General features: G+C 59.8%; 1 protein-coding gene across 2 annotated transcripts in view; it reads left to right on the plus strand.

The window, feature by feature from the left end:
* The window catches only part of SPECC1L (sperm antigen with calponin homology and coiled-coil domains 1 like), an 89,902-nt gene extending 76,253 nt beyond the window's left edge, over positions 1–13,649 (plus strand). The window contains exons 13-15 of one of the 2 annotated variants that reach the window (XM_041003610.1): positions 11,961–12,077; positions 12,764–12,823; positions 13,505–13,649. In XM_041003610.1, the coding sequence (XP_040859544.1) occupies positions 11,961–12,077; positions 12,764–12,823; positions 13,505–13,594 (267 nt within the window). In that variant the 3' untranslated portion in view covers positions 13,595–13,649. The remainder of the gene's footprint in view (positions 1–11,960; positions 12,078–12,763; positions 12,824–13,504) is intronic. The other variant, XM_041003609.1, reaches the window with a different exon arrangement.
* Positions 13,650–18,111: the final 4,462 nt, after the last annotated feature.

The raw sequence follows: 18,111 nt of genomic DNA on the forward strand, positions 1-18,111 counted from the left end.
GGACCCCTGCAACTTACAGAGGAGGGCTGGGCGGGACTTGGGGGCACCTCCTCTCCCCACTCAGCCCCCTGCCGAGGTCACTTGGAGCTGGTGGGCCATGGGCCGTGATGGCAGTTGGGAGCTGAGGCCCTCTGGGCTTGCGGCAGGAACACTCACACGCAGCCTGTCTTACACACAAGCTTTCTCACAGCAGGCTGGCTGTGTTTTCGGGGCAGGTGTACTGCAGTGACGATGCCAGTTAGAGCACCCACAGCCACGTCAGGGTGCCAGCATTCAACAGCGGGCTCCACGCCCGACTCTGGGCCCTGGGAGGCAGCAGGTGATGGCTCAGGGAGTTGGGTCTGGGCCATCAGCTTGGGAGGCCTGCGTTACATAGCTCATAGCTTTGGCTCACCACAGTCCTGGCTGTTTGTTGCAGGTATTTGGGAAGTGAGCTAACAAATGGAAGCTTTGTTTGTCTCTTTAATAATAAATACACATAGGCATATTGAGGTCTGACTGACACATGTATAAATGACAAGATCACAGACAGCGAGCTTAGGACACAGGTGCACCTGTCACTGCCTCTGGGGACCCCCAGGTCATCACCACACAGGTTCCTTCGTGCATCCTCGTGCTGCCTTCATCCCAGCCTTCGGCCATAGGCAACCATGGGCTGGTTATCATTGTGTCTTATTTGTACATTTTCTCATTTGATGTAGACAGACTCATGGTGTGTATGGGGTGGAGTTCCGGCTCCTTTCTCTTACTGTGCTATTTGGAGATCACATCATGCGTATCAGTAGTTGTTTTTTTTTTCCACCAAGTATTAATCCATTGTATGGAATTACCACAGTTTGTGTGGTCATCGAGTGGGGGGACACTGGTCACTGCTTGTAGACAGTAAAGCTCTGGCGAACATTCAGTAGCAAGCAGCGCCATGGTGAGAAGTCCCCTGCAGTGTGGCTTGGAGCTGTCGTAACATCGGACCGTGGAACCAGCAGGAAGTAATTTCTTGCAGTTGCAGAGCCTGGTGGTCAGGGTGTCATGAGGGGCTGTCTTCTGGGTGGCCGATGGTCCTGTTGTCTTGTGGCTGAGCGAGAGGCGAGGGGCCTCTTTGTCGGGCATTCATCCTTCCCGAGGCCTCGCCTCCGCCCGCCACCCTTCTGCACGATTAGCATCCTGGCACACAGGAGCTTCAGCTCCGTTGGATGGGAACATGGTGGGTCGTGTGGCAGGTGTGGGTGTGACCCTTGAAGAAGCTGCGGACCCATCTTCCTGAGCGGCCGGCCGCTCTGCTTGACCTCTGGCCACCCATGAGGCGGCAGTGGCTGCTCACTGCCCTGGCCTTGGTGGTCTGCACATCCTCCATGTGCCTGCCGGCCTTGTGTGCCTGGATGGAGTGCTCAGTTCCTGGATGGAGTGCTCAGCTCCAGGTGGAGTGCTCAGCTCCTGGGTGGAGTGCTCAGTTCCTGGTGGAGTGCTCAGCTCCTGGTGGAGTGCTCAGCTCCTGGGTGGAGTACTCAGCTCCTGGGTGGAGTACTCAGCTCCTGGGTGGAGTACTCAGCTCCTGGGTGGAGTGCTCAGCTCCAGGTGGAGTGCTCAGCTCCTGGTGGAGTGCTCAGCTCCTGGTGGAGTGCTCAGCTCCTGGTGGAGTGCTCAGCTCCTGGGCTGTTTTCTTTTTATTCCCGCCCCTCTCCCCCGGGGATTTAAATCCTTTATAAAATACGTGATTTGTAAATGTTTTCACCTAATCTGGGACTTTTTTTCTTTTCCATTTTCTTTTTTAGATTTTTTTTTATTGGAAAGGTAGATCTACAGATAAAAGGAGAGACAGAGAAAGATATTATATCCACTGGTTTGCTCCATAAGTGGCCGCAGCGGCTGGAGCTGAGCTGATCCAAAACCAGAAGCTAGGAGCTTCTTCTGGGTCTCCCATGCAGGTGCAGGGTGCCAGGCTTTGTGCTGTTTTCTGTTGCTTTCCCAAACTACAAGCACGGAGCTGGGTATGAACTGGTGTCCATATGGGATCCTGGCATATGCAAGAAGAGGATTTAACCACTAGGCTATTGAGCTGGGCCCTTTGTTCCACTTGCTTAACAATGTCTTTGTTAGCCTCCCATTTATAAATGTGCTCTTTTCTTTTATGATACCTGCCTTCTTTTGTTGTTCAGGTGGTCAAAGATGCAGCAGTTAAATTATCCCTTGGGGCATAGCAGCATCCTATGTCAGAGTTCCTGGGTTTGAGTCCTGGCTTTGCTTCCAGTCCAGCTTCCTGCAGATACACACCCCGGGAGGCAGCAGGTGACACCCAAGGACTTCAGTTCCTTCGAGCCACAGGGGCGGCACGGATGGAGCTCTGGGCTCCTGGCTCCGGGCTGGTCCATTTAGGGACTGAAACAGCAGATGAGCTCTGTGTGTTCCTCCCTTTGAGCGCTGAGGACCCTTACTGAGGTGTGAGAGGGCGGGAGGAGACAGCGAAAGGATTGGAGACAGCATGGCAGAAGGGGGCGGAAAAAGAGCGTCTCTTCGCCACGGCAAGGTCATTTTGTCAGGAGTAACCATGACTGCTCCAGCAAGAACACACTGGGGAGTCCGCTGTGGGCCCCTGTTGTTAGAGGCACTGCCCCCCGTTCCTCTCTGCTCTTCTGAGAGGAAACTAGGTGTGCAAAGGGCAAAGGTCAGCGGCAGCGCTGAGCAGAGTGAGAGCGGCCTTGTGTCCATGGCAGAGCAACGGAGCCTGTTCCGGCGTTCCTGCTCAAGTGTCTCGGCTCCCTCCTCCTGTGAGGTGTTTTTTCTTCTGTGCCCTAAATCATTTCCGACCTGCATTTGTGTTTTTGTTTATTTTGTTTAAAGGTTTATTTATTCTTCTTGGAAAGGCAGATTTACAAAGAGAAAGAGAGACAGAAATTTTCCATCTGTTGGTTCGCTGTGCCAGGGGCCTGCTCCAGGTCTCCCATGTGGGTGCATTTATAATGCCTATTAGCACGCATGCACAGAGAGGTCACAGCACACAGTGAGGGCTTAGATGTGGTTTAGAGGGTGGTCTTTGCCTGCAGGAACTTTCCACATCGTTTCCGAGACATGCTCTGTCCAGGTCTTCTAAACGCATGCTTCCCTGGGCATGATGTAACCTTTGTCGTGACTCATACTTGTAATCACAAGCCAAGCACCCCCTCACTGAAGTCCACAGACACCTGGTTTTATGCGACCGCTCCCCTTCCATCCCCCACTGTCCTCCCTCCTGCTGCCCCTCACCCGCCTTGCCGCATCCCTGTGTCCTATGCCAAGAAAAAAAGAAAAAACAAAAGAGGTTGAGGGCAGCTCCTATGTAAAACAGAACCAGAAAACGGCCTGGGATCCAGAGCAGAATACCGCACCCTGGGCTCCAGCTGCCACCATCGCGGCCCTGGGGCCAGCCACGCTCTGTCAGCGACAAGGCAGTGGCATCTCCTCCTGTGGGGTCCACAGTCTGTGTTCTAGGGCTCCTCCCTGCTCATTTACTGCTCTGAAGGAAAGGCAGTGAGCCAGCGAGCCTGGGCCCGCCACACATGTATGCCTTTTATAGATGTCTTGCCATTTCCCTCTGCCAAAATGGTACCAGGTAGGTGTGGAAACGAATACGCTGGCAGATTCGAAAGGACACTTGAGTTCCTGCCCTGAGCAGTGCAGTAAGTTCATCCTCGGGTGAGCGGACTACAACGAGCAGCTCTTTCCTGAGATCATTTCCTCCCCAAGCCCAGGCAAGACCACGGGGCCTTTCCTGTCCACGCCACCGCCGGGGCTCGGAGGGTCTGGGGTCCGGCATGAGTGACGCCTTGTGAACAATCCCAAATACGGGAAGAGCCGTGCTCAGGGAGGCCGTGTGTGGCTCCCAGTGTCCTAGCTGTGCAGCAGGCAGGTGGCTCCATGAGGGACTGCCAGGAGGGCCGTGTTGCCCTCCAGAGCGCGCACGGGTGTCGCCGACAGCTGTGGCCTGGATTCATGGCATGCTACCGATTTAGCAGGGAAGTGGGATGCCCCGAGCCTAAATTATACTCCACAAATATTAGTATTTGGATGAATCCAACTGCATCACGTGGCTGACTTTGAGGTTTTATAAAGTGTCCAGCAGCACTCATTTTTAGAAACCATGAGGGTATTCTTTTTTCTTAAAAAAAAAAAAATCTCTCCTGAGGCTTTCAGATACTCTGGATACTTTCAGATACTCTTCCTTCCTAGTTTCCTGCAGATGCCAAGTTTTCCCTGCAGCACCAGGTCGAGACCCCACACTCCCTTTACCCTAAGGGAAATGCAGAGTCTCTGGGTAACCAAGTTTATGTGCTGTGGGCCCCTGTCGTTGTGGCTGCTCACGGAGCTCTTTGGTGGTGGTCCCTCACCCGGGGCAGGCAGAGACTCCTGATGTTTGGGGGCGCTGGCTAGAGAAGAAGAGTTCAGGAGCTGACACCCCCATCTTGTGCCACCCTGCGGCCTCTCTGAGGTAGGGGGAAGCAGGAAGGCTTGCATTTGGGAGCTGGGAGACAGAGAGGCTGGGGGTGAGGGCAGGCCTGGCAGAGGAGCTGCCTCCAGCCCTCACGGCCATCCTCTGAGGACATTGCCCTGACAGGCAGTTTTACAGTTTGCACAGGAGAAAAGTGAGTTAGTGAAATGGTGCCCTCAGGTCTCTAGCCAGGTGCCAGCACCCTCAAAGGCTTGGGGGTCTCCCCCAAGGCCTGGAGGCTTCTCTCATGCCCCCTTGGCTTTCAGGGACCATCCTACAGAGTGGCAACTTCCAGCTCCACACAAGGAATCCCCTAGGATTAGAGCTGGTGGGGCTGCCAGGTGTCAGGGCCTCATTCCTAACCACACGTAGGTTGGTTAGCCAGTTCCCTGCTGGTGGACATGGGGCTTGTGCCCCCGTCTTGGTTGTTAGCAATAGTGTCACAGTGGTCCTTCCTGCAGAGGGATCTGTTGGAATACCCGTTTCCAGTTCTCCCAGCTGGGTGTGTGGGACGAGGTTGCTGTGTCACACGGCTGCTTTGTGGGTCACACGTTGCCTCTCGGGGGAGCTGCCTGCTTCTCTTGATGTCCCCATCTGCAGTGCGCCAGGCCTTTCTCTTCTCCATGCCCCCGTGGACACATTCCTTCTGTTTTTAAAAAAAAGAACGGAGTCTCCCCCCAAGTGAGTGTGACAGACTACCTCATTATGGTTTTAAGTTGCATTTTCCTAATGATTACTGGTATTGGACCATTCTTGTCTTCTTGAAAAAATCGTTTACTTAGCTTCATTTTCTTTGAAAGGCACAGAGACCAGAGAGGCCTTCTGTCCACTGGTTTGCTTCGTGATAGCCAGTCCTGGGCCAGGCCAGAGCCGGGTGCCGGGACCTCAGCCTGGGAGCCAAGCAGCCATGTCACTGCTGCACCAGAACCTGAGCATCTTGTTGGCTGGTTGGATGTTTCCTTGGGAGGGACTGCTCTGCGAGTCCTTTACCACTTTTGCATGTGGGCAGTTGTCTCGTCTGCCCAGTTATGTGTGTGTGTTTGTGGAAATTTTCGTGTGTACTGTGAGGTGATAGGACCAGTCGCATAATCGTCGTAACTTCCCGGCTGTAAGCCATCAGTACAGGGTCCCCACGCGTGCACTTGCAGAATCCCACCACGAGCCTTGGTCTCTCTGTGGCTTCAGACTCGCCGTGAGCCAGGATCATCCCTCTTGAACTGAATTGCAGTGGGAGTCCTGGTTGCATGTGAGTTACATCTCCTTCAGCACCGGAACTGTCCTTCCCTCTCTTGGTTCTGTTACTTTGTTCTGGAAGGCACCTGGTCGAGTGTCTGGTGGATGCCCATCTCAGAGTGCTCTGGGCAGGTCCCTGGGGTTGCCCCTGGGACAGACTGGCAGACGGAGCTGGAGGATGGCCTGGTCTGTGGTCAGGGCTCCAGTTGGGCTCCCACCACCTGCAGGCCTTCCCAGACCATCTCCATCACGGCCCCAGGGCCTCCGGAGAGTGCTCTCAGGTGTCTCATTTCCCAGCGTCACACATGGCTTCAAGTTGGGCTAGGTGCATTTGGGAGCCTCCTCAGGAACTCTGGGAGATGGCCTCTCAGCCCATGCGGCTGCTGCCGTAACCTCCCACCTCCCACACTGCCGCTCCCTGCTGCCTCCGTGCGACACACAGGTCGCCTGGCGTCCTGAGGAAAGGGGTGGCCAGGTCTGCTGCAGTCCTGGGATTGGACACCCCACCCCACTGGCACAGTTGGACCCTTGACACCTAGGCAGTGGTCTGCATTCAGTGAGGGTGAGGGTCCTGGAGCCCCACCCACACGTGATGCCAGGCCCTGGCCTCAGGGACTTGCTGGCTCACCCTGGCCTACCCGCCCTTCCTCTCTCCTCCCTGGAGCAGGGCACCACAGTCCCCAGGGCCACACGGTCCCCAGGGCTACACGCTCAGGTGTGCAGTCATGGTGGGTCTGGCTGCCCACACTGTATGCCTCCCCAGCACCTGGCAGGCTGTGCGGCGTCCCCTCCCCCTCCCCGGGACTGCAGGCCTTCTGTGTTTAGCGGCAGGCTACGGTACCTGGAAGCATAAAACCAACTGAGTGGTTCCCCCCATCAGACATGCCATTCTCCCACCCCCACCCCAAGGAGCAAGGGGGCCTCCCCCACCCCACTCAGTTTCCCAACCCTGTGCTGCTGCACGGGAGCGGCCCTGCCAGCCTGTCGCCGGCAGGTTTGCCTGTCTGTGCCCAGTCGCTGTCCTGACGCAGCCCGTTGCCATGAGGACTGCTCGGCCCCTGGTGGGCCCTGGGCTCTCGGCAGCTGGATGGCCCTGAGGAAATGGGGCCTGCGCGTGTCACCAAACATGACTCACGCCTGGCTTCTTGCCCTGCATCCATAAAAAGTGGCCTTTCCTGAAATAGATCAGAACTTAATAGCTATTTAAGGAGCATGTGGTATTGGGGGGTGGGGTGAGGGTGTATTTTATGGCCCTTAATTAAGCCTGAGAAATTAAGACATCGTGAGACACTTTATGACATGCTGTTGATTCTTTTCGGAGAAGGGATGGTTCTTCCTGGACTTTCCCACCGCGCGCCTTCAAGTGCGTGCAGCAGGCCGCCAGCCCAGGGCCCACCTGACCCAGTGGTGCTGATTCAAGCCGGCCAGCAGGTGACCCCCCAGCCCCACTCCTTGCAGGGTGAGAGCGCCGGAGGCAGTTGTCCAGGTCCAAGTCCCTGTCTTCACAAGAGAAGGTGAGAAGGGCTTGAGACAAGCACTGCCTGTGGTCCGTCACATCTCTGGTCCACATTTCCCAGACAGACAGACAGACAGACACGCGCCTTCAGAAGACGAGGCTGAGCTCCACAGTAAGACTGCTGACCCTTCATGCTGGCCTTCCATGTCCCTCCTGGCGCAAAACTAGAGGTTTCCTGGTAGGTTGGAAAGCCCTAAGTCAGCCACGACCCTGGACGCAGATGCTCAGCCAGGGCCTTACGTCCCACGTGCCAGGACGGCTTCCGCCTCAGGGCTGCCCTGCCTTTCAGTTGCCCCTGCCTCAGTGGGTTCCCGGCCATGCCGGCCCCACTCTGCCCTTTCACGCCCTCTTGCTCGGGCACCTGGTATCTCGCCCCTCACTGGCCCTCTGTCCACTCGAGGCTGCTCCCCTTGGTGCTGTCAGTACAAGTTCCTGGGGGCTCTGTGCGAAGCCTCCTTGCCTCTCGCTGGTTGCTGTGGGTGTGTTCCCTGGGGTCCTCAGCGTTCCCTGTAGCATCACCTCTCTTTGGCCTTCAGATATCTCCAGGGAACCTTGAACCCAGCATATCGCACACTGCTTCTGCCACGGAGCCCCGTTCTCCATCAGGGACTCTGTGTCTGTCCCACTTGCACGTGCACTCCCCCGCTCTGCGCTCGTCTGTCTGACCAAGTCTGTTTTGCTGTAGGCCTCAAGTGTCCCTGGGTCCCTCCTCGCCTTTGCCCCCATCTGGGCCCCTCCCAGTCCCCGGCTCCTGCCTCCTGCTCTGATCCTGGTGCACCCACCCTTGGTCTTAAAGCCTCAGTGGAGCCCTGGACTGTGTCACGCTCTGTCTGGCAGGAGCGGCTCCTGAGGCCTGGCCCCATGGGAGGACTGAGTGGTCCTTAGAGAGCATTCGCTCCAGGCTCTGCCTGTAGGCCCAGCTGCCTTTACCTAGCCCATGCCTGGGCTGCAGAGCTGAGGATGACACTCCGCCCCCTTCTTGCCGAGGCGCAGGTCCCCCTACTGTGAGTTCAACAGTCCCAGAAGCTGTTGCAGACCTGTGCAGAGCAGCTCCGTGACCACCGCTCCTACTGGCGCGGCCGGCTCTGCCTCGGGGCCTGTGGACCACTTTCAGATCGGAGAGAGTGTTTCCCCACTGCTGTGGATTGAATGGATCCCCTAGGAGTTGAATTTGCCCACTTGAGATGCAGAGCAAAGCGAAGGCTCACTCCCATCCACTGGCGCGCCATGCAGCTGCCCACACCAGCACCGGATTCAGTGCAGGTTGTCCTGCACCATGGTGATCACAGCTTCGGGGTTCAGTAGCTGCTCACGTGCTCAGGGCCAGCCTCACTGCCAGATGAGGAACATCCCCCCAGGAGTTGGGATTTCCAGAGGGTTAAGACTTCCCATCAGCCCTGAGACAGAGAGGACCAAGACCCAAAGGCTGTGCGGTTTTATTCCATGTAAAAGATTTGTTTGTTTGGCTGCAGTGGGCCCAGGTGGGCCCAGACTGCACTGAAGTCAGGAGCCAGGAACTCCATTCTCATCTCCCGGGTGAGTGGGACCTGAGCCCAAGTGGGCCGTTTTCTGCTGCCTCCCCCAGTCACATCAGCAGGGAGCTGGATCGGAAGTGGAGCAGGCAGGACTTGAACTGTCACAAGGAGGACCATCAGAGGTGGCTGCACCGAGGAGCAGGGCTCCAGTGAGGAAGAGTGGCCTGAGGCATTCTAGATGACTTTGTGGCTGGGTGTCCTGCCTGGGGCAGAGCCCTGTGCCACACAGCACCTGTCTTCCCTGGCTGTGTAAAGCATGGCCCACAGTTGCCTCCTGTGTGGTATCTGTGGACCCCTTACAGGAGCCCCGAAACGTGTCTGGAGTTTCAGACATGCTGGGGAGCAGGGGAGAACAGGAAGGGAGAGTTCAGTTGTTTTATCCAGGGCACAAATCCCAGCAAAAATTTTCTTCTCGGTTGCCCTAAAAATCCAGGTTCAGCGCTTTGCTGACCCCACCTGTGGCAGGAGAGGGGCCCCACACTGCAGGGGCCAGCCCTCCGCAGGCAGTCACTGCCTTATGAGAAAGCATTGCATGGTGGCCCCCGGGCCCCAGGCCTGGAGCAGAAGCCTGGCGGGCGGAGCAGCGAAGGGCTTCTGCCGGCCACCTGTAGCTGCGCAGTGAGAACCCCAGGGACTTCACCCATTGCTGCCATTCCTGGCAGCCTGGAGCCCAGTGGGCCAAATGTGGGGACAGCTGGCAGTGCACGTGTGGTGACTCCTGTGGGCAGGGATGGGAGAGGCCCAGACTCTGGTCATCCAGGACACAGTTGTGGCTTTCCATATATCTCCTCTCTCACAAGCTTGCTAGTTGGTAGATTGATGTGCTGTGACAGCCGGAGCAAGTGGGGCACCGGGCTGGGGGCACGCTCTTCCAGCTCCCTGATGGCTGTCTGTACCCTGGTTCGGAGCCCCAGGGAGCCCGGCTGTGCCCATGCCGCCCTGGGTGTGTGCAGTCAGCATGATTGGTGACGAGACAGTTTCATGCCCGAGCGATCAGGCAATAACATCCCCGTTGAGGTGGGACAGGGCCTGTTCCCTCCTGCCGCCTAAGGAGCACCCCCACTTCAGGGACCACTGCATTTTTGCCCCCCGGGGCTCTGTGCACAGAGGTGGGAGCAGAGCAGGGCTTGCTGCAGCTTGCTGTCTCCTTAGGGACCTCCCCTGAACTTGGTCACAAGCATGAGGCCTCCCATGGGGGTGTGGGGACACCCAGACTCCCAGGCCAGGCAGCTGAGGCCCCGAGGTGAGGCCAGGCACGTCACAGCCCTGCACAGCCGCCTGCATCTCAGCGCGCAGAAGGGGCTGCTGGGCAGGAAGTCGGGGTTGGTTTTCCTCCAGAAGTGGCTGTGACCCCAGGGCACAGAGCTGGGGCTGGTTGTGTTGCTGCTGGGCTTCCTGTCTGTGCCCACAGCCTTGTCCTTCTGCACACAGGGCCCGGGGTCCCAGCCGTAACTTGTGCTGTAAGCCGTGGTACCTTCAGTAGATGTCACCCTTGGCTTTGCGAATGAGGAGCCCCGTGTTTCGTTCCCCCTAGACGCTGCTGATTTCACAGCTGGTCCCTTGGACCGCCCCTCGCTTGTCTTGCTTCCTTCCTTCCTTCTTCCGGCCTCTGCTCTGCCCCAGTCTAGGCTTAGCTCCTGGGCGTGGCACCTCATGCATCATCAGACCTCACCCCACACACACTTACGCACACGCCCCATGGGTCTCGGCCAGCAGAGCATCTCTAGAGCTCTCAGGCAGAGCCTTGGCCTCCTTGGAAAGTGCTCCTGGGGGGCCGGGCCGGGGCTGCTTGCCGAGCACCTTGGACAAGTCCCCTGGGCCAACTCACTTCCTCTTGGCTCTGCTGGCTGTGACTCAGGTGACATCAAAGTGGCGAGCACACGTGTATGTGCCCAAGCATGCATGCGTGTGCTGCAGGGAACTGCAGCGCTGTCTACTCCGAGGTCCCTGCATGAGGTCATTGGGTTCCTTGTCGCAGGGAAGAGAGGGGGTGACTGTCACGGCCAGGACGGAGACCCTGGGGGCAGGTAGCCTGGGGTGGAGCCCAGGTACTCCAGGCAGACACAGTTGGGATGGCAAGTGTGGTTCTCTCTGCGGATCCTGGGCCTGGAGGAGGGAGGGAATCCCAGGAGCCTCCTGCTCTGTCCTAAACTGTAAGCCGGGGTCGGCTCCGGGACGCCGGCACTCAGTCAGCTGATGGGACATGGGGCACGGCATGAGCAGCGAGATCCGAAGCGAGAGGTGTGTGTTCCTCACAGAAAACTAAAATATGTGTGGTTTCCTCTTCGGCAGACTGATGGCGGGCCGGGGAGTTCGTGGCACGCCCACCAGGCTGCTGTGTGGCGCCCGTGGTTGACCACCCCCCACAACAGGCTCCGTGTTGGCTGCAGATGGGTTTAATTTAGGCAGCAGATGGGGTGTCCTTCTAAAGAAAAGGGTGGGCCTGCTGGTCCTGTGGTTAAGACGCCCAACTTGCATGTTGGAGGGCCTGGGTTCAAGTCCCGGCTCAGTTCCCCATTCTAGCTTCCTGCTAACGTACACCCTGGGTGGCAACAGATATTGGCTGATTTATTTTTAAAATTTTTATGTACTTATTGAAGAAGCAGAGAGAGAGAGATCTCCTGTCCACTGGTTCACTCCCCAGATGCCTGCAGTAGCTGAGACAGTGCAGACTAAAGCTGAGAGCCAGAAACTCCATCTGGGTTTCCCTCGTGGACAGCAGTGACCCAGGCAGCCGTCCCCTGCTGCCTGCTGGGGTGTGCGTGTGCAGGACGCTACGGTCTGGAGCACCTGTTCTGTCAGCATGTGCTGCTGGCGCTGACTGCTAGAAGCAGTGGCAGGCATCATTTGTGGTGTGCCCAGGCCCCCACCTGTGCTCACGTGGCGTTGATGGCGTCCCAGCGTGTGCACACCCTGAGACCGAGGCCTGCTGGGAGGGTCTGCTGAGTGCTGGAGAGCCCAGTGTCAGTCAGCCCCGCTGTCCGATCTGCACTCCCTGCCACGGGATGTGGAGTGGCACGTGAGCGGTGTCACGGGCCAGGGTGGGGGCACGGTGTGCAGCTGGGCCTGGCAGAGCCGGCAGGTGTCTCGGGTTGCAGGCGCCCAGCCATGGCCGCACACTGGGGTTCCGTGCTGAGCTCACCCACGGGGTGTGCCGTGCATTTGGGAGGCTGTGTGGCGTCTGACGGAACTCACCTGGTGCCTGCCCTCCCCACAGAACATCGACATCACCAACTTCAGCAGCAGCTGGAACGACGGGCTGGCCTTCTGCGCGCTGCTGCACACCTATCTTCCCGCCCACATCCCCTACCAGGAGCTCAACGGGCAGGATAAGGTGAGCCAGGGCCCCAACCCCGGCCTCCACGTCCTGCTCAAGGGGGCAGGGCCTGGGATGGCAGACAGCCCCCTCTACTCCCAGCGGCCCCAGTCCTGCTCTGTCGCTTCAGGTGAGGCTGTGGGCACCCAAGCCAGCCTGCCCCTGAGTATCCTGTCTGAGGCATTGCTGTGCTGCATGCCAGTGAGAGCAGCTGGTCCTTCCCAGGCTGTGACAGGCCCAGGGCTTCACCAGGCCGTGGCCAGCATGGGGGTCCCCGGGCTGCCTCACCTTTGTCCTGGCCTTCACTGTGGGATCAGGACCCTGGGCCACCACTTCTAGGGAGCGCCTCAGCTCAGGGAGGAGGGACAAGCCTGGCACCCCAGCCCTTGAGCCCTTGCACCCTTGACTTCCCTGCAGACACCCGCAGATCTGCAGTGACTCCCGCAGGTGCCCACAGGAGCGGGAGGGAGGCTCATGGGGTGGGGTTTCCCACTGGGTGTCTGGCAGAGTGTTTGGCAGGCTAAGATAGGTGTGGCAGGAGGGAAGGGCAGCAGGCGTGGCCCGTGGCTGTGTAGTAATGAGGGCCCTTCTCAGGGTGTTTTGGACTCAGGTGGAGGTACTGTTGTCCATGGGGCAGGGGCAAGGCCACTCCCCCTGCCTCCTCACCTCGTCCTCACACTGTAGCTGTCCCATTCCTCTTTCAGAAAAGGAACTTCATGTTGGCCTTCCAGGCAGCCGAGAGCGTGGGCATCAAATCCACACTGGTGAGTGTAGCTGCTGCTCCTGGACCAGGGGGTGGGCCCGAGGAGGAGTCTCCAGCCATTGCAGGGGGCACTGCCTGTGCCCCTGCCTGTGGGGACGTCTCCCACAGACCTGACCATGTTGGCCTCCAGGCTGAGGGCAGGCCAGCTCCATGTGCCTGGAGGGGGAGCAAGCAGTGAGCTATACACGACCCACGTGTCCACAGGCCTGCACCGGGGCCCTGCCAGGGCTCCCCACTGACTGTTGCTAGCCAGCCTGGCTTCATGGGGGAACATGCCACATCCACCCCCTACAGCCTCTCCATGTCCCCCAGGCCAGCAGGTGCACAGTGAGCAGTTTCCAGCTCTCTTCAGGAGGCTGGCGTGGCATGAGCTGGCTCCTGCCCTCTGCCAGGTCACGGTGGGTGGCTCTCTTCTTGTGTGCTCGGCACCCGCAGGGCTGCACCCTCACAGCCGTGACCCCCCGGATGGGGCCAACATGTCCCTCAGGCATCATCCTATGCGGTTTCATCTCCCTCCCAGGCCCCTGGCAGTCGAGGCCCTGCCTGTGGTTCTGGGAGCCCCTGGCTCAGGGACAGCACAGCCCCCATTTGTGTCTGGCGTCTGAACCAGGTGGTTTGGCGCAGCCCGCCAGGCCAGGCCGGGTGGCGACCTGCAGACTGAACCAGGCGTCTCCTCTGTCAGGACATCAACGAGATGGTGCGGACCGAGCGGCCGGACTGGCAGAACGTGATGCTCTACGTGACGGCCATCTACAAGTACTTCGAGACCTGAGTGCAGCAGGAACCGCCTGGCGGCCGGGGCGCCCCTGTAATTCCTGAGCGCAGCACGAACTGCCCGGCGGCCGGGGCGCCCCTGTAATTCCTGAGCGCAGCAGGAACCGCCCGGCGGCCAGGGCACCCCTGTAATTCCTGAGCCACGCACTCCTAACATCGCCAATGACTCTAGGCTGCCCCGCAGGGAGGGCCGCCTCTGATCCTGCCGCCGGAGCAGGGCACAGCACGCCTCCCGCAGGCCAGCTTCAGGGCTGCCTTCCTCAGAGGACTCTGAACTCTCCTAGTGGAGCGCTGGGGTGGACAGGCTCGGGCAGGGCCCGGGCAGAGAGGGGGTGGCGATTTGTGGGGACTCACGGGATGGGGAGGGCTGAGAGGCCTGTGGCCCCCCCAGAGGATCTGCCTTCCAGCACGAGGGGAGCTGGCCTCTGCCCTCCATGTGGCAGGGCCGTCCCACACGGCCAGAGTTTGCTGCAGGAGCCGAAGGAGGGCCCTAGGTGAGGAGCAGGTGCCCAGCCTCACCCTGCCACCTGCGGGGCCGGGGAGCTGGCTCAGACCCTCGGGACGCCTCCCGCCTGGCAGCGGGTTGAGCTCCGGCTGCAGCTCCGACTCCCGAACGAGGACTGGGCTGAGGCGTTCTGGCTGAGGCTGACACTTGTTTTCTCGCAAGCAATACTGGGAAAAACATTTCCGTATCAGCACCAAAGTGAAGTCATTCGCAGAAGAATAGAAACAGCACCCAGAGGCGCGCACCCTGGGGACGCATCGCAGTGGGAAGTGAGGGACACGTGGCCGGGGACCCAGCCACGGGGCTTTGAGCCGCTGGACATCGTCCCCCTGGGCCGGCGTTCAGGAAAGTGCCTTAGCTCCTCGCCCGCTCCCCGGGGCACGGTCGGGAGGACCCGGCTCCCAGAATGCCACCGAGGCCTGCAGCTGCCGGGGCCCCGCTCTCCAGCCCCGCGCTAGACCAGGACAGAACACGCGTGGCAAGCAGTGTGCGTGTGCGCAGCGGGAGGCATTGTCCCTGGGCCTGCGCCCCGGCCACCCCCGCACCGTGGCCATTCTCTTCCACTCCCGTTGATGGCCGGGGCGGCTGAGCCGGGGGCGCGACTGACTGCTGGCCAGAGGAGAGTGTCGTCATTGTCAGTGGCCCTGCACCCTGCTCTGCCAGGTGTTACCTGCACACGCATTTGCCCCCAGGAGGCCCTGTCTAGCTCCCTGGGCACAAGCGTCCGGGTTGGCACCACCCACTTTATTTATGATTTCGTGGTGGGGGTGGGGAGCACCTCCTGTCCCTTGCTGGTCGCAGTTCATGGGGTCACCAGAGACTCCTAGAGGGAGGGTGGGGTCGCCTCGGCCTCCTACACTTCCCGCTGCCATGTTTGTGGGCAGCTGCGCAGGTGGTCAGACTCCAGAAATGGGACTTGTCACCTGTGGGCCTGGCCCAGGGCAGCCTCCAGCCTGGCTATCCCGAGGCCGCCTGCCCTTCTTCAAGCACAAGCTCCCTGGGGGGCTCGGGCCAGGCCGCTGGCCACTCCCACTCTGCCTGCTGGCCGCAGTACTGTGTATTGTTCTCATCTTACTCTCGAATGTATTAAACTTGCTTAACACACCAGGCATGCGTCGTCTTTGCCCTCAGAGGCCGGCTGCAGGAGTAGGCACCTGCACCCCGTGGGGACCCAGGACTGGACAGCTGTGGGCTGGGGTGAGGGTGGCGACCTGCTTGGCACCCAGAGGTGCTGGCACCATGCCATGGTGGTCGGTGGGCCGACACTCAGAGTGGAGGTGGCTGTGATCACCCTGTTCCCACTGAGGCCTCAGAAACCATCAGAGCTGCCCTGCAAGAGAGACCCCTACAGACCCCTGGTCAGAGTAGCCCATGGCTGGCTGTCTTGGTTGCTGGCTTATTGTTTTGAGAAATGTATCTTTTTAAAAAATAAGATTTATGTTTATTAGGCAGATTTATTACAGAGAGGAGAGACAGAAATAACTTCCATCCACCGGTTCACTCCCCAAGTGACTGCAACGGCCGGAGCTGAGCCAATCCAAAGTCAGGAGCCAGGAGCTTCCTCCAGATGTCCCACGCAGGTGCAGGGTCCTGAGGCTCTGGGGCGTCCTCTGCTGCTCTCCCAGGCCCCAAGCAGAGAGCTGGACGGGAAATGGAGCAGCCGGGACAGGAAGTGGCACTCATATGGGATCATAGCACATGCAATGGGAGGATTAGCCAATTGAGCCATTGTGCTGGACCCATAGAAATGTATCTTGGGGCCCGGCGCGGTGGCGCAGTGGTTAAGGTCCTCGCCTTGCACGCCCGGGATCCCATATGGGCGCCGGTTCTATCCCGGCAGCCCCGCTTCCCTTCCAGCTCCCTGCCTGTGGCCCGGGAAGGCAGTAGAGGACCGCCCAAAGCTTTGGGACCCTGCACCCACGTGGGAGACCCGGAAGAGGCTCCTGGCTTTGGATCAGCATAGCATCGGCCCGTTGTGCTCACTTGGGGAGTGAATCATCGGACGGAAGATCTTCCTCTCTGTCTCTCCTCCTCTCTGTATATCCGCCTTTCCAATAAGAAAATAATTTTTAAAATCTTAAAAAAAAAAAAAGAAATGTATCTTAAAGTGAATAAAACTAGAGGATAAAACTCCAAGCACCGCCCAGACAACTCCATCTTACACCTTACACCTGTCAAGGGAAGGGGCGGGGCTCTGACATCACCCACTTGGGCAGGTGGCCATCTGGAGGTGAGACTGCAGCCTCAGGGGTGTCCTCACGGGCATCTCCCACCCCCTGCGCACAACTCCGCACTGAGCACCCCCGGGTTATGTGGCAAGGACCCACATTGCAGCCTTCAGGCCTTGGGCACAGGCTGTACCGCCAGGCCCCACCCCATGCTGGGCTCCACGCACCCCACGGCCTCGTGTTCCACTCAGCTGCTCCAACTTGCTCTGTACTGCTGGAGCAACACTTGCAATGTGGGGTGGGGGACTTCCAACCTGAACTCAGGGAGCGTCCAGGACTCTTCTGAGGGGCAAGTCCAACAGACGGCCGCCACAGCACTGCCATCCACGGCCGCGGGGGTTCTGGGCTTGAGTACCTGCAGCTGAGGTCCAGGCCTGGGCCAGGGCCGCAGTGGCTGCACCTGGGTATCCAGCGCAGTGGGAGGAACTGGAAGGCGTCACTGAGGTGACGGCCCACGTACACCTGAGCTGCGCCTGGCCGGAGCCTGCAGCCTGGAGCCCAGACCCCGGACCCCGGACCCTGGACCAGAGGGTGGAAGACCTGGACAGCCTGTGTGTCCCCCGGCAGGTGAGGAAGAGGGTGTCAGTGGCCTGTGGTGCAAGGCTGAGTCCTGGCAGGAGGCCCAGCCTCGAGGGTGGGAGACAGGGAGCCCTTTGGGCCTGTGGTTGTTGGCAAACGCTGGGACGCACTTGGCATGCAGGGAGCGGTTCCCACGGCTTCCAAATGGTAGCCCCCAGAAGGGGCTTCCCCCAACCCTCCAGTCTGACAGCGACTGCAGGGAAGCCTGGTAGGGGGCGTGGGGAGGGGGACGGTGGGCTTGCTGGGGTGCTGTCCCAGTCCGAGCTACAGCAGCGGGGGAGGGGGAAGCTACACTCCCCAACATCTAAGTGGGAGGATGGGGGCTGCCTCTATGTGTGCGGGTATCTCGAAGCTTCTGCTAGCCAATACGGGTGAAGGGGGACCCTAGGAGGCTGGAGCCTAGAACCCCCCGAACGGGCAGGAGTGGGGTGGCTCAGGTGTGCAGGGCTCAGTGGGTGCTGGGGCCGTGCGCCACGCCCCGCCTCTCCCTGATGCAGCTCAGCTGGCCCCAGGGCGGACAAAGGAGGCCAGAGGCGGCCCAGGTGCATCCTGGGCAGGAACAAAGGGCCGAGGGCGTGGAGAGGGGGGCCCGCAGCCCGGCCACGGAGTCTGGGCCTGGACGGAAGGAAGGGCGGGCGCCCCCGGCCTTCAAAGGCGGCCAGGGCTGCGGGAAGGCCTGGGGGAGGGGCGCGTGGACGAAGGTGCGGAGCAAGCTGGGGCCCAGCCCGGGCATCCCCTGCTGGCCCGGGGGCCCAGGCACCTGCCCAGGTGGGCCGCGAGGTGTGCCGCTCCCCTCCTGTCTGGGCAGGGACCTTAACTGGGGTCTTTGTCAGCTGAGGGTCCTCGTGGCAGGCCCAGCTGTGGCTGGGGGATTGGGACAGGACCAGGGCAGGAGAGAATGGGGCTCCGGCCTGAGGGAGGGGTGGGGGCTGAGGATGACACGGGATGGGGTGAGTGGAATGAGGACCCCAACATGGATGGTCCCGGGGTGCAGGCTGCTGAAGGAGTCTGGGGGAGGCGGCCTGGGACAGGGGACCCCTAAGGTAGTGCAGGAACAAGCTAGCTCCTAAGGGGCGAGAGGCCGCTCCCCATCCGGGCCGGGAGCTCCTCAGCTAAGGGCCGAGGCAGTGGGTGCTTGGAAAGGCACTTGAGGCAGAGTTGTCCCTCGGGGTCCCAAGCTGGTCCCTGCCCCTCCTGGGACCC

The sequence above is a fragment of the Ochotona curzoniae genome, unplaced genomic scaffold (genome assembly GCF_017591425.1).
Source record: "Ochotona curzoniae isolate NIBS_2020 unplaced genomic scaffold, NIBS_Ocur_1.0 scaffold_274, whole genome shotgun sequence".
In the NCBI taxonomy this organism is placed as follows: Eukaryota; Metazoa; Chordata; class Mammalia; order Lagomorpha; family Ochotonidae; genus Ochotona; species Ochotona curzoniae.